The 15,155-nt window shown below is 45.4% G+C and overlaps 4 protein-coding genes across 4 annotated transcripts; 2 read left to right on the plus strand and 2 right to left on the minus strand.

Moving 5' to 3' along the window:
* Nucleotides 1-717: 717 nt before the first annotated feature.
* Nucleotides 718-2,638, minus strand: LOC122840265 (olfactory receptor 11A1-like). Its single transcript, XM_044132535.1, has 2 exons — nucleotides 2,606-2,638; nucleotides 718-1,698 (listed from the first exon to the last, which is right to left on the minus strand). The coding sequence occupies exons 1-2, from the start codon at nucleotides 2,636-2,638 to the stop codon at nucleotides 718-720; spliced, it is 1,014 nt and encodes a 337-aa protein (XP_043988470.1).
* Nucleotides 2,639-6,914: 4,276 nt separating this feature from the next.
* LOC122840267 (olfactory receptor 11A1-like) lies at nucleotides 6,915-8,018 on the minus strand. Its single transcript, XM_044132536.1, has one exon. It carries the CDS (start codon nucleotides 8,016-8,018, stop codon nucleotides 6,915-6,917), a length of 1,104 nt encoding a protein of 367 aa, XP_043988471.1.
* An 898-nt stretch (nucleotides 8,019-8,916) lies between these two features.
* LOC122840268 (olfactory receptor 6N2-like) lies at nucleotides 8,917-9,867 on the plus strand. The gene has a single exon (XM_044132537.1). It carries the CDS (start codon nucleotides 8,917-8,919, stop codon nucleotides 9,865-9,867), a length of 951 nt encoding a protein of 316 aa, XP_043988472.1.
* A 3,436-nt stretch (nucleotides 9,868-13,303) lies between these two features.
* Nucleotides 13,304-14,789, plus strand: LOC122840269 (olfactory receptor 11A1-like). Its single transcript, XM_044132538.1, has 2 exons — nucleotides 13,304-13,366; nucleotides 13,809-14,789. Exons 1-2 carry the CDS (start codon nucleotides 13,304-13,306, stop codon nucleotides 14,787-14,789), a joined length of 1,044 nt encoding a protein of 347 aa, XP_043988473.1.
* Nucleotides 14,790-15,155: the final 366 nt, after the last annotated feature.

A 15,155-nucleotide genomic window follows, 5' to 3' on the forward strand; every position in this document is an offset into this window, starting at 1 on the left:
ATGTTTGAGTAAAATGAACTTGGTTCTGTTATCCTATGAACTACTGACAACATGTCTCTGAAATCCCAAACAAATATTTAGTACTTATTGGCAGAAAATGAGAAATGGTCAAAGTAAAGACAAATATGCTTTCAGACCTCAAACAATGCAAAGAAAACAAGTTCATATTCATATAGAAAAGAAACAACATCAATGTTTTAGCTCAGAAATCAATATTTGGTGGAAGAACCAGGAGGTTTTCAATGGGGTTCAGTGCTGTGGGCTCTTCATGTTCTCCAGAGCTGGATGTGCACAAAATGTTTAATATTTTGTTTTGTCAGTAAATATACAACTAAACCTTTCATAAAATATTGCTAGATAAGACAACGTCACTGACAGGCTTTATTAAAGAAAACTTGTGCAGCATTTTAAAATGTATTTACAAGAAAAAAACAACAAAAAAACAAACAAACCGTAGGCACAAGGAGCTTCTTTAGCTTCACAGAATAACCAAAGAAAATATCATGAATTATAACAGCAGTTCATCCTGTCTTAAATTACACAGGCTTTGAAACAAACTTGAGGAAAACTAGTTAACACTATGATTTTTCTAGATGTGTGAAACACACAAAACTGATCAAATTCTACATGTTTACCTCCAATGATTACAAAGTTTTCAAAAATAATCCTTTCCAGGGATGGACAAAAGACAAAACCGGCCAAAGCTTAAAACAGCCGTCACTTTCCTCTGGTGTGACAGAGTAACCGCTTCAGGTGTTTGTAAATTTCTCCCACTTTCAGTCCATATATGATTGGGTTAAAAAGAGGATTATACATTATTATTTGCAATGTCATTATGAAACGTACAGTTGTTGAGATATCAGATCCTAACCTGACAATAGTCACCTCAAAAGTGAGCAAACAGGAGTAGTTTAATAAAACCAGCAGGTGAGGTAAACACGTCTGTGCAGCTTTTTTCCTCACATTCCTGCCGCTCCTACAGGCCACTATCAGGATCATCGTGTAGGTGAAGAGTATGAAAACTATTGGAAGAAGGCTGACATTGAACAGAACCACTAACCCGTAGATCACTATTGCTCTTGAAGGCACACAGAAAAGATAATTCACTGAATTGTTGCAAAAAATGCCTTTCAAAGTGAAGCTACAGAGTTTCGAATGAGCAAACAGAACGATACCCACAGCCACATGGCAGGCAGGCACGAGCCAAGACAAAACCAGGAATACAATCACTCTTCTTTTCCTCATAATGGTTGGATATTGCAGAGGTTTACATATGGACACATATCTGTCATAAGACATGGCGGCCAGCAGCAAGAATTCAGAACCGCTCAATGAATAGAACAAGAAACCCTGGAAGAGACACGCTTCATACGTTATGATCTGTTTCTCAGATAAAAAGTCGATCAAAAGCTTGGGGTAGACCGCGGTGCTGAAAAGCATGGAGTTCATCAGCAGAGCAGCAATGAAGACATACATGGGCTCATGGAGGTTTCTGTGGATCACAATCAGGCAAAACACTGTGGAATTGCTGAACAGGATCAGAACATAACCTGTAAACATGAAGACAAAATAGACATATCTGTATCTTTCAACCTCTATGTGACCGTCAAGAGTGATGTATGTGACATTCATTTCAGTCGGCAACGTAGTTACGAAAACAGAAAAGAAACAGTGAGACAGACTAATAGTTTTAAAGGTCTGCACATGAGAAAAGTAGTCGAATCCAGCAGAGACTCTGAAAAAAAGTCAGACTGTTGACTGTTTGATATCGAAGGACTCTTTAAAGAGCTTTTCTGGCCACCATGGATTTCAGAGACTAGTCCTTGAAGAGATGTTGGCATGGTAACAAGCTTTACATTGAAGCAACGAGTGAGATGGTACGGCTCATTGTGCATCCATTATCCTTTTACATCAACGTTTGTGATCCGTATGCAGATTTGTGCCCTTTAATAAGGAGTTTGAGTGCTCCAATGATCCTAGGAGCTCTGCTGTCCGGGGCTTCATGCCCCTGGTAGGGTCACCCAAGGCAGACAGGTCCCAGGTGAGGGGTCAGACAGCCCGAAGACCCCAATCATGGATTCAAACTTTGGACTACGTGTTCCCTCGCCTGGACGCGGGTCACCGGGGACCAACTCTGGAGCCAGGCCTGGAGGGGGGGCACGACGGCGAGCGTCTGGTGGCCGGGCTTTTACCCATGGAGCCCGGCCGGGCACAGCCCGAAGAGGAAACATGGGTCCCCCCTCCCATGGGCCCACCACCTGTGAGAGGGGCCAACAGAGTCGGGTGCATTGTGTTATGGGTGGCAGCCGAGGGAGGGGACCCTGACGATCCGATCCTCGGTTGCGGAAGCTAGCTCTTGGGACGTGGAATGTCACCTCTCTGGTGGGGAAGGAGCCGGAGCTAGTGTGTGAGGTTGAGAGGTTACGGCTAGAAATAGTCGGTCTCACCTCGACTCATGGCTCTGGTTCGGCTCTGGTTCTGGAACCAGTCTCCTTGAGAGGGGCTGGACATACTTCCACTCTGGAGTTGCTCAAGGTGAGAGGCGTCGGGCAGGAGTGGGCATACTTGTTGCTCCCCATCTCGGCGCCTGTACGTTGGGGTTTACCCTGGTGAACGAGAAGGTAGCCTCCCTCCGCATACGGGTGGGGGGACGGGTCCTGACTGTCATTTGTGCTTACGGGCCGAACGACAGTTCAGGTTACCCACCCTTTTTGGAGTCCCTAGAGGGGGTACTGGAGAGTGCTCCACCTGGGGACTCCCTTGTTCTGCTGGGGGACTTCAACGCTCACGTGGGCAATGACAGTGAGGCCTGGAGGGGTGTGGTTAGGAGGAACGACCCCCCGATCTGAACTCGAGTGGTGTTCTGTTGCTGGACTTCTGTGCTCGTCATGGATTGTCCATAACGAACACCATGTTCAAGCATAAGGGTGTCCATATGTGCACTTGGCACCAGGACACCCTAGGCCGCAGTTCGATTATCGACTTTGTCATCGTTTCATCGGACCTGCGGCCGTATGTCTTGGACACTCGGGTGAAGAGAGGTGCGGAGCTGTCCACTGACCACTACCTGGTGGTGAGTTGGCTCCGCTGGTGGGGGAGGATGCAGGCCCAAACGTGTTGTGAGGGTCTGCTGGGAACGTCTGGCGGAATCCCCTGTGAGACGGAGCTTTAACTCCCACCTCCGGCAGAACTTCGAACACATCCCGGGGGATGTGGGGGACATGGAGTCTGAGTGGACCGTGTTCCGTGCCTCCATTGTCGAGGCGGCTCATCTGAGCTGTGGCCGCAAGTTTGTCGGTGCCTGTCGCGAACCCGTTGGTGGACACCTTCGGTGAGGGAAGCCGTCAGGCTGAAGAAGGAGTCCTATCGGGCCTTTCTGGCCTGTGGGACTCCGGAAGCAGCTGATGGGTACCGGCGGGCGAAGCGGCATGCGGCTCGGGTGGTTGCTGAGGCAAAAACTCGGGTGTGGGAGGAGTTTGGAGAGGCCATGGAGAAAGACTTCCGTACGGCTCCGAGGCGATTCTGGTCCACCATCCGGCGTCTCAGGAGGGGGAAGCAGTGCAGCACCAACACTGTCTATAGTGGGGATGGTGTGCTGCTGACCTCAACTCGGGACGTTGTGGGCCGGTGGGCAGAATACTTCGAAGACCTCCTCAATCCCACCGACATGCCTTCTATTGTGGAAGCTGAGCCTGGGGACTCTGGGTTGGGCTCTCCAATCTCTGGTGTCGAGGTCGCCGAGGTGGTTAAAAAGCTCCTCGGTGGCAGGGTCCCGGGGGTGGATGAGATCCGCCCGGAGTTCCTCAAGGCCCTGGATGTTGTAGGGTTGTGTTGGCTAACGCGACTCTGCAATATCGCATGGACATCGGGGGCAGTTCCCTTGGATTGGCAGACCGGGGTGGTGGTCCCCCTGTTCAAAAGGGGGGACCGGAGGGTGTGCTCCAATTATAGGGGGGTCACACTCTTAAGCCTCCCTGGCAAGGTCTCTTCGGGGGTTCTGGAGACGAGGGTCCGTCGGATTGTCGAACCTCGGATTCAGGAAGAACAGTGTGGTTTTCGTCCTGGTCGTGGAACACTGGACCAGCTCTACACCCTCAGCAGGGTCCTGGAGGGTGCATGGGAGTTCGCCCAACCAGTCTACATGTGTTTTGTGGACTTGGAGAAGGCGTTCGATCGTGTCCCTCGGGGAGCCGTGTGGGGGGTTCTCCGGGAGTATGGGGTACTGGGCTCTTTGATACGGGCTGTCAGGTCCCTGTATAACCGGTGTCAGAGTCTGGTCCGCATTGCCGGCACTAAGTCGGGCTCGTTTCCGGTGAGAGTTGGACTCCGCCAGGGCTGCCCTTTGTCACCGATTCTGTTCATTACTTTTATAGACAGAATTTCTAGGCGCAGCCAGGGTGTTGAGGCGATCCGTTTTGGTGGCCTTAGGATTGCATCTCTGCTTTTTGCGGATGATGTGGTCCTTTTGGCTTCATCGGGACGTGATCTGCAGCTCTCGCTGGAGGGGTTCGCAGCCGAGTGTGAAGCGGCCGGGATGAGGATCAGTGCCTCCAAATCCGAGGCCATGACCTCGAGCCGGAAAAGGGTAGAGTGCCTTCTCCGGGTGAGGGGGGGTGTCCTGCCCCAAGTGGAGGAGTTCAAGTATCTCGGGATCTTGTTCATGAATGAGGGAAGAAAGGAGCGGGAGATCGACAGGCGGATGGTGCAGCGTCTGCCGTCAAGCGGGCGCTGTACCGGTCCGTCGTGGTGAAGAGAGAGCTGAGCCAAAAGGCGAAGCTCTCAATTTATTGGTCGATCTACGTTCCCACCCTCATCTATGGTCATGAGCTTTGGGTCATGACAGAAAGAACGAGATCGCGGATGGGTTTCTCTGTAAAGTGTCTGGGCTCTCCCTTAGAGATAGGGTGAGAAGCTCAGTCATCCGGGAGGGACTCAGAGTAGAGCCGCTGCTCCTTCACATCGAGAGGGGCCAGTTGAGGAGGCTCGGGCATCTGGTCAGGATGCCTCCTGGACGCCTCCCTGGTGAGGTGTTCCAGGCACATCCCACTGGGAGGAGGAAGACCCAGGACACGCTGGAGGGACTATGTCTCTCGGCTGGCCTGGGAACACCTTGGGATTCCTCCGGAGGAGCAGGAAGAAGTAGCTGGGGAGAGGGAAGTCTGGGCCTCCCTTCTGAAGCTGCTACCCCCGCGACCCGACCCCGGATAAGTGGAAGAAGATGGATGGATGGATGGAATAAGGAGTAAATAGAAAAACCTTTAGAAGCCATTAAAGTTTGGTTTGAAACTGTTTAATTTTGATCTGGGTTTTGGGGGTCACAGGTTTATTTCTACTCAATTTTACATTTTTTTGTATATTTGGTAAATTTAAAGTTATGTCTTTGAATGCACAACAATAAGATGCCAACATGTAACATAAAAGAGGTATAAAATAATGGATTTAAGTGATAAATTCACACGTACAGTCAACAAAAATCAGTTTATTATGTTAAGAGTTCTGCATTTTGTGCAGAATTAACAGATGGTTCTTGGCAGTGGCATTAGTATCAAGGTTTCCCCCAGTAAACTTGTTAAGTTCGGTTGGTTTTGTTCGCTAGGTCAGTCGTTCATCCAGCGGCCCGTTGTGATTTTGACTTAAAAATGTTTAAAGTTGACAGGAAACTTAAAAATATCACTTCATAATTATGTGCTACATGAAAGATTGTTAGATTAATACCTGAACACCAACTATACAGTCTTAAAAAATGCAAACATTTTAAAAAGACTTAAACAAATAAGCGATTCTTATCCTGGTGGGGGCAGAAGTAAAGCCTGGAGGCCATCCTGGGGGAACCCTGGATAGGTAATCACTTTTTATTCAAACTTATGTTTAACACGTGGAGACACACCGATAGTTATAGATGTAGTATTTTATTAATCAAGACTGATGCCTGTTGTGATAAAATACAGAAGCATTTCACTCTGGTTAAGAGTCTTCTTTGAAAACAACATAAAAAACAAACACCAGTAATTTATTTCCATTTTCCATTTATGCACAAACTGGTTTACTGTGTACTGTTCTAAAAACAAACTCTCATTAAAATGTATTTACAGTAAAAATAATCACTTTAAAACAAAGTGACATATGAATGTTGTTTGGTAAAAATTAAGAGGCCACGTAAAATGATCAGTTTCTCTGATTTTACTTTTTATAGGTTTATGTTTGAGTAAAATGAACTTTGTTCTGTTATCCTATGAACTACTGACAACATGTCTCTGAAATCCCAAACAAATATTTAGTACTTATTGGCAGAAAATGAGAAATGGTCAAAGTAAAGACAAAGATGCTTTCAGACCTCAAACAATGCAAAGAAAACAAGTTCATATTCATATAGAAAAGAAACAACATCAATGTTTTAGCTCAGAAATTGATATTTGGTGGAAGAACTAGGAGGTTTTCAATGGGGTTCAGTGCTGTGGGCTCTTCATGTTCTCCAGAGCTGGATGTGCACAAAATGTTTAATATTTAGTTTTGTCAGTAAATATACAACTAAACCTTTCATAAAATATTGCTAGATAAGACAACGTCACTGACAGGCTTTATTAAAGAAAACTTGTGCAGCATTTTAAAATGTATTTACAAGAAAAAAACAACAAAAAAACAAACAAACCGTAGGCACAAGGAGCTTCTTTAGCTTCACAGAATAACCAAAGAAAATATCATGAATTATAACAGCAGTTCATCCTGTCTTAAATTACACAGGCTTTGAAACAAACTTGAGGAAAACTAGTTAACACTATGATTTTTCTAGATGTGTGAAACACACAAAACTGATCAAATTCTACATGTTTACCTCCAATGATTACAAAGTTTTCAAAAATAATCCTTTCCAGGGATGGACAAAAGACAAAAACGACCGAAGCTTAAAAAAGCCGTCACTTTCCTCTGGTGTGACAGAGTAACCGCTTCAGGTGTTTGTAAATTTCTCCCACTTTCAGTCCATATATGATTGGATTAAAAAGAGGATTATACATTATTATTTGCAATGTCATTATGAAACGTACAGTTGTTGAGATATCAGATCCTAATCTGACAATAGTCATCTCAAAAGTGAGCAAACAGGAGTAGTTTAATAAAACCAGCAGGTGAGGTAAACACGTCTGTGCAGCTTTTTTCCTCACATTCCTGCCGCTCCTACAGGCCACTATCAGGATCATCGTGTAGGTGAAGAGTATGAAAACTATTGGAAGAAGGCTGACATTGAACAGAACCACTAACCCGTAGATCACTATTGCTCTTGAAGCCACACAGAGAAGATAATTCACTGAGTTGTTGCAAAAAATACCTTTCAAAGTGAAGCTACAGAGATTCAAATGAGCAAACAGAACGATAGCCACAGCCAAATGGCAGGCAGGCACGAGCCAAGACAAAACCAGGAAAACAATCACTCTTCTTTTCCTCATAATGGTTGGATATTGCAGAGGTTTACATATGGACACATATCTGTCATAAGACATGGCGGCCAGCAGCAAGAATTCAGAACCGCTCAATGAATAGAACAAGAAAGTCTGGAAGAGACACGCTTCATACGTTATGATCTGTTTCTCAGATAAAAAGTCGATCAAAAGCTTGGGGTAGACCGCGGTGCTGAAAAGCATGGAGTTCATCAGCAGAGCAGCAATGAAGACATACATGGGCTCATGGAGGTTTCTGTGGATCACAATCAGGCAAAACACTGTGGAATTGCTGGACAGGATCAGAACATAACCTGTAAACATGAAGACAAAATAGACATATCTGTATCTTTCAACCTCTATGTGACCGTCAAGAGTGATGTATGTGACATTCATTTCAGTCGGCAACGTAGTTACGAAAACAGAAAAGAAACAGTGAGAAAGACTAATAGTTTTAAAACGGTGTGTGGGAGAAGAGACGTCGTCCTCTTCGTTGGTAAACTGTTTGAGACATGGCGACCTTTTAAAGAGACTTCTTTGTCCACTGTGGATTTCAGACACTATTCCTTGAAGACATCTTGGCATGGTAACAACCTCTGACAAGTTTAAGGGATGTGTGAGGAATGGTGGCTCAAAGTGCACACGCATTGCTTTTACAGTAGAGTCGGCTTCCATTAATCACATTGATTATTTATTAATTTGTCATGAAACAAACATCAAATCTCCTGCTAAGTGTAGACATTTAACAGTTTACATCTGCCAGCCCAGTGGTCCCCAAACCTTTTCATCACCGCCGACCGGTCAAATGTTACGAGCGTTTATTCGTAACATTTCTGTTTGATGTTCATTGCTTGTGTCCGAGTCTGGAGTGGCGCTGTGGAGGAACCCATGTCGGGGCTTGTGTGAAGAGCTGAGATCCACAGAGTTTAGATTGTCGGGACTGTGTGTGTCTGTTTCTGGCTGGACTCTTTCTCCGGATAGGGTCGGGGTCGGCGTCTCGTCCCGGGTTGTTCGGCTGGTGTTCAGATTCATTTTGTTTGTCAGATGCATTCTAAGTTGGGCTGCTATTGCCACTAAAAACATCTTGTACTCTCCAATGATGTCAGTTATTAGTATTATATGTGTTTCTTGGGTTTTTTCTCTTTCCACAGGTCAGAGTTCAAGGGTTTTGACTCTCTCTATGCTTATTTCTCTTCCCTACTTTCAATTTTAAGCCTTTTCCTTTCTTTCGATTTTATTTGTGTCCACTACATTTAAAATAAACCCAACAAAATTTTTTATAAAGTTTTATATAGACATGTCAAGCAAAAGCTGTAATTCTCTGCTTGTGAAAGTAAATCTGTTGTGCCTGAAGGAAGACGTTGATGTAATGGACCTCCAGAGACGAGCCGTCTAGAGGTTTATAACATGCTGAAGCAACCATATAAAATTTTATCGCAGGCTCAGTTTGCTTCATTTCAAGCAGCCGACTCAGTGCACCACCATGAACAATGAAATGAATGTTTCCTACATTTTTCTGGATGGGTATGTGGAAATGAGCAAATACAAATATGCTTACTTTCTTCTGATGTTCTCGGCCTACATCCTAATCATATGCAGTAACTCGACTATCGTGTACCTCATCTGGGTGAACAAAAACCTCCATGAGCCAATGTATGTCTTCATCGCTGCTTTGCTGGTGAATTGTGTCTTTTACAGTAGCACCACTTACCCGAAGCTTTTGATCGACCTCTTGTCTGAAAAGCAGAGAATAACCTACGAAGCCTGCCTCCTTCAGTTTTACTTCTTTTACTTCGTGGGTCCGGCGGAGTTCTTTCTGTTAGCGGTCATGTCTTATGATCGGTATGTGTCTATATGCAAGCCTCTGCTTTATCCAACAATTATGACAAACACCACGGTCACCATCTTCCTGGTTCTCTCCTGGTTTGTTCCTGCTTGCCACGCATCAATTCCACTAATAATGCTCAGCAGCACCAAAGTTAAACTCTGCAGCTTTAACATCAGAGGGATATTTTGCAACAATGCAGTCTACACGCTTCAGTGCGTGATGCCGAGATCTCTTGCCATATTTGGTGTGTTTGCCATTCTAGATATTGTAATCCTTCCTATACTTTTCATCCTGTTCTCCTATACAAAGATCCTGATCATTTCTTACAGAAGCAGCAAAGAGGTCAGGAGAAAAGCAGCTGAGACCTGCCTGCCCCACTTGCTGGTGTTGTTCAGCCTGACTTTGTTGAGCGTTTACGACATATGCATTGTGCGCATGGACTCGGACTTCTCAAAAACGGCCCGTTTCATCATGACGCTGCAGATTGTTCTGTATCACCCTTTGTTTAATCCGTTTATATACGGGTTTAAAATGAAGGAGATTTACAAACACCTGAAGCGGTTGTTCTGGCAGGTAAAGGTTGTCGTGAGTAAAAATCAGCAGTAATTATAAGTCAGTACTTCTGACACACTGTATGCAAAATATGTTTCATCTAATGTCGTCTAAGGTTTTACTGTTATCATTGTCTCTACATATCTGATGCATGTCAATATTATACGTTTGCAAACGGCTAAAGATTAGAAATAAAATTACCAAATTAGCCCATGTATACACTGTATTGATTTGTAAATGTTTTTTTTTTGTATTATCCTTTACAGAATAAAATTTCACAAACTATTTTAATTTTGGTATTTCTGCCTCCTTACTCTAAAACCTGTTCTTCTGTTTGTAATTTCCAAACTCTGTGCACATCAGCAATTAATAAAGAATATAATTAATAATCTGTGAGATGATCAGCCAGTGTTGGTCATGAATTAAAAATGTACACAATCTCAATTAGAGGTGCGACTAGAAGTGGAACAAAGATCCTACAGTTACAATAACAATAGAGGAAAAATTACATTTAAGATGAAGCAATCCTTTAAGTTTACTAGATAATATAACACGCGTCACGACGTCAGTGTTTTGGTGTGTTGTCGTTCAATAGGTTCAGTTATCTTCCTGGTAAAAGTTTTATTTTTTGTTTGCATGTATCATGGTAATTAGTTCTTCAGCTCAGTCTCCCTGTTTTTCACCTGGGTCTCCGGATCAATAATTCCTCTCCCCTGTCTACCGCGGTATTTAAGTTAGACTTTGTCTGTTGCAGGATTCTTGTACATCTTTAAGTCTGTTATTTGGTCAAGTCAAGTCTCTGAAATAAATCTAGGTTATGCCACGCTGCCGTTTGCATTTTGGGTCGCCTTTATTTCCTTCGCCACCAACTCTGAAAAGACATGCTTACATATTGTCTGCACTTCTTAATCAAGTTAATTGCAGGGTTCTAGTTCCCTGCATTTTAAGTGAAAACCATATATCAGTATTTTCAACTCAAGAACTTTTGCTGCTAAATAATTAGACAAGGGAGCTCAAAAATGAATATGTTTTGCTTTTAACCTGTTACTTTAACCTGTAACCATCAGACTGGTGAGAATATACTGATTCACCTTTCAAGTGTTTTAGGAAACCTTGATCATTCGTGGAACTTTGTTGAAAAAATACTTCTGTAGAAATGCGAACTGTAGATGCTGACATTTGCGTTGGGGTCGTCTGTGTTTTCTGCAACGTGTTTATCAGTAGCCAGTTGTCAGCGTTAGCTTGTGCTTGAACCTGCCACTGTCAGCCGATGGAGGGCATTTGAAGGTGGCAAACCGCTCCTTTGTGAAAACAAACCCTGGCTGGAATATCAGGCACAAATGAAGGCAGTAGACTTTTTATTTTGCGTACAATATACCTGACCCAGCATTTGTGGAAAAAGTAGGCTTTAGAAATGGGACACATGCCTTAGAAAACGATAAAGGACTTTTGAGGAACAAGCATGGTTCCTCAAACGGCAATAAATCAGCCTGTGGTGGAAATGAGCAAAACTGGCCAAATGCAGGTAGAAGTGGCCCTGGGATGTCATTACTTAACAAAACAAAATGAAGTGGGCCAGGCGCTGCCCTTGCCGTCTCTGTCACAACAGATGGGAGAAAGCTGCATAATTGGTTTGTAGTGATTCTGGCTCAGCAGAGAGCGGGAGGTGGCTCCCTCAATAATGTCCGTAAAACAACCCCCCCAAAAAAACACACGCAACACAAACCTACAACCAAAACATGCATATAAAAACACAGCGACCTTCCCACATCTACCTCCTGGTGTGAACTCTGTTAAAGTTTTAAATCAAAGGAATCCAAGTTAATGGGATAAATCCAGACTGTGATGTGAAGAAAGATTCTAATCGAGTGGACTCGCACAGGAAGGCAACAAATATTAGGGAGAGTGACCAACTGCAGCTAATTAACATTAAAGGTACAGAGACCTAAAACAGGTCATCATGAAAGGTGCTCAAAACTGAGCAGGAGAAACTTTATTGTCTATAACTGTGTGCAAAAAAAATATAGAGGGCATGTTTGTTTATGCCTAACTTGATTACAGGAGACGTCCCGAGTTGAGGTCAGCAGCACACCATCCCCACCGTAGACAGTGTTGGTGCTGCACTGCTTCCCCCTCCTGAGACGCCGGATGGTGGACCAGAATTGCCTCGAAGCCGTACGGAAGTCTTTCTCCATGGCCTCTCCAAACTCCTCCCACACCCGAGTTTTTGCCTCAGCAACCACCCGAGCCGCATGCCGCTTCGCCCGCCGGTACCCATCAGCTGCTTCCGGAGTCCCACAGGCCAGAAAGGCCCGATAGGACTCCTTCTTCAGCCTGACGGCTTCCCTCACCGAAGGTGTCCACCAACGGGTTCGCGACAGGCACCGACCAACTTGCGGCCACAGCTCAGATGAGCCGCCTCGACAATGGAGGCACGGAACACGGTCCACTCAGACTCCATGTCCCCCAAATCCCCCGGGATGTGTTCGAAGTTCTGCCGGTGGTGGGAGTTAAAGCTCTGTCTCACCTGGGATTCCGCCAGACGTTCCCAGCAGATCCTCACAACACGTTTGGGCCTGCCAGGTCTGACTGGCATCCTCCCCCACCAGCGGAGCCAACTCACCACCAGGTAGTGGTCAGTGGACAGCTCCGCACCTGTCTTCTCCCGAGTGTCCAAGACATACGGCCGCAGGTCCGATGAAACGATGACAAAGTCGATCATCGAACTGCGGCCTAGGGTGTCCTGGTGCCAAGTGCACATATGGACACCCTTATGTTTGAACATGGTGTTCGTTATGGACAATCCATGACGAGCACAGAAGTCCAGCAACAGAACACCACTCGAGTTCAGATCGGGGGGTCGTTCCTCCTAACCACGCCCCTCCAGGCCTCACTGTCATTGCCCACGTGAGCGTTGAAGTCCCCCAGCAGAACAAGGGAGTCCCCAGGTGGAGCACTCTCCAGTACTCCCTCAAAAAGGGTGGGTAACCTGAACTGTCGTTCGGCCCGTAAGCACAAATGACAGTCAGGACCCGTCCCCCCACCCGTATGCGGAGGGAGGCTACCCTCTCGTTCACCGGGGTAAACCCCAACGTACAGGCGCCGAGATGGGGAGCAACAAGTATGCCCACTCCTGCCCGACGCCTCTCACCTTGGGCAACTCCAGAGTGGAAGTATGTCCAGCCCCTCTCAAGGAGACTGGTTCCAGAACCAGAGCCGAACCAGAGCCATGAGTCGAGGTGAGACCGACTATTTCTAGCCGTAACCTCTCAACCTCACACACTAGCTCCGGCTCCTTCCCCACCAGAGAGGTGACATTCCACGTCCCAAGAGCTAGCTTCCGCAACCGAGGATCGGATCGTCAGGGTCCCCTCCCTCGGCTGCCACCCATAACACAATGCACCCGACTCTGTTGGCCCCTCTCACAGGTGGTGGGCCCATGGGAGGGGGGACCCATGTTTCCTCTTCGGGCTGTGCCCGGCCGGGCTCCATGGGTAAAAGCCCGGCCACCAGACGCTGGCCGTCGTGCCCCCACTCCAGGCCTGGCTCCAGAGTGGGGCCCCGGTGACCCGCGTCCAGGCGAGGGAACACGTAGTCCAAAGTTTGAATCCATCATTGGGGTCTTCGGGCTGCACTTTGTCTGACCCCTCACCTGGGACCTGTCTGCCTTGGGTGACCCTACCAGGGGCATGAAGCCCCGGACAGCAGAGCTCCTAGGATCATTGGAGCACTCAAACTCCTTATTAAAGGGCACAAATCTGCATACGGATCACAAACGTTGATGTAAAAGGATAATGGATGCACAATGAGCCGTACCATCTCACTCGTTGCTTCAATGTAAAGCTTGTTACCATGCCAACATCTCTTCAAGGACTAGTCTCTGAAATCCATGGTGGCCAGAAAAGCTCTTTAAAGAGTCCTTCGATATCAAACAGCCAACAGTCTGACTTTTTTTCAGAGTCTCTGCTGGATTCGACTACTTTTCTCATGTGCAGACCTTTAAAGCTATTAGTCTGTCTCACTGTTTCTTTTCTGTTTTCGTAACTACGTTGCCGACTGAAATGAATGTCACATACATCACTCTTGACGGTCACATAGAGGTTGAAAGATACAGATATGTCTATTTTGTCTTCATGTTTACAGGTTATATTCTGATCCTGTCCAGCAATTCCACAGTGTTTTGCCTGATTGTGATCCACAGAAACCTCCATGAGCCCATGTATGTCTTCATTGCTGCTCTGCTGATGAACTCCATGCTTTTCAGCACCGCGGTCTACCCCAAGCTTTTGATCGACTTTTTATCTGAGAAACAGATCATAACGTATGAAGCGTGTCTCTTCCAGGGTTTCTTGTTCTATTCATTGAGCGGTTCTGAATTCTTGCTGCTGGTCGCCATGTCTTATGACAGATATGTGTCCATATGTAAACCTCTGCAATATCCAACCATTATGAGGAAAAGAAGAGTGATTGTTTTCCTGGTTTTGTCTTGGCTCGTGCCTGCCTGCCATGTGGCTGTGACTACTGTTCTGTTTGCTCATTCGAATCTCTGTAGCTTCACTTTGAAAGGCATTTTTTGCAACAATTCAGTGAATTATCTTTTCTGTGTGCCTTCAAGAGCAATAGTGATCTACGGGTTAGTGGTTCTGTTCAATGTCAGCCTTCTTCCAATAGTTTTCATACTCTTCACCTACACGATGATCCTGATAGTGGCCTGTAGGAGCGGCAGGAATGTGAGGAAAAAAGCTGCACAGACGTGTTTACCTCACCTGCTGGTTTTATTAAACTACTCCTGTTTGCTCACTTTTGAGATGACTATTGTCAGGTTAGGATCTGATATCTCAACAACTGTACGTTTCGTAATGACATTGCAAATCATAATGTATAATCCTCTTTTTAATCCAATCATATATGGACTGAAAGTGGGAGAAATTTACAAACACCTGAAGCGGTTGCTCTGTCACACCAGAGGAAAGTGACGGCTTTTTTAAGCTTCGGTCATTTTTGTCTTTTGTCCGTCCCAGGAAAGGATTATTTTTGAAAACTTTGTAATCATTGGAGGTAAACATGTAGAATTTGATCAGTTTTGTGTGTTTCACACATCTAGAAAAATCATAGTGTTAACTAGTTTTCCTCAAGTTTGTTTCAAAGCCTGTGTAATTTAAGACAGGATGAACTGCTGTTATAATTCATGATATTTTCTTTGGTTATTCTGTGAAGCTAAAGAAGCTCCTTGTGCCTACGGTTTGTTTGTTTTTTTGTTGTTTTTTTCTTGTAAATACATTTTAAAATGCTGCACAAGTTTTCTTTAATAAAGCCTGTCAGTGACGTTGTCTTATCTAGCA

The sequence above is a fragment of the Gambusia affinis genome, linkage group LG11 (genome assembly GCF_019740435.1).
Source record: "Gambusia affinis linkage group LG11, SWU_Gaff_1.0, whole genome shotgun sequence".
In the NCBI taxonomy this organism is placed as follows: domain Eukaryota; kingdom Metazoa; phylum Chordata; class Actinopteri; order Cyprinodontiformes; family Poeciliidae; genus Gambusia; species Gambusia affinis.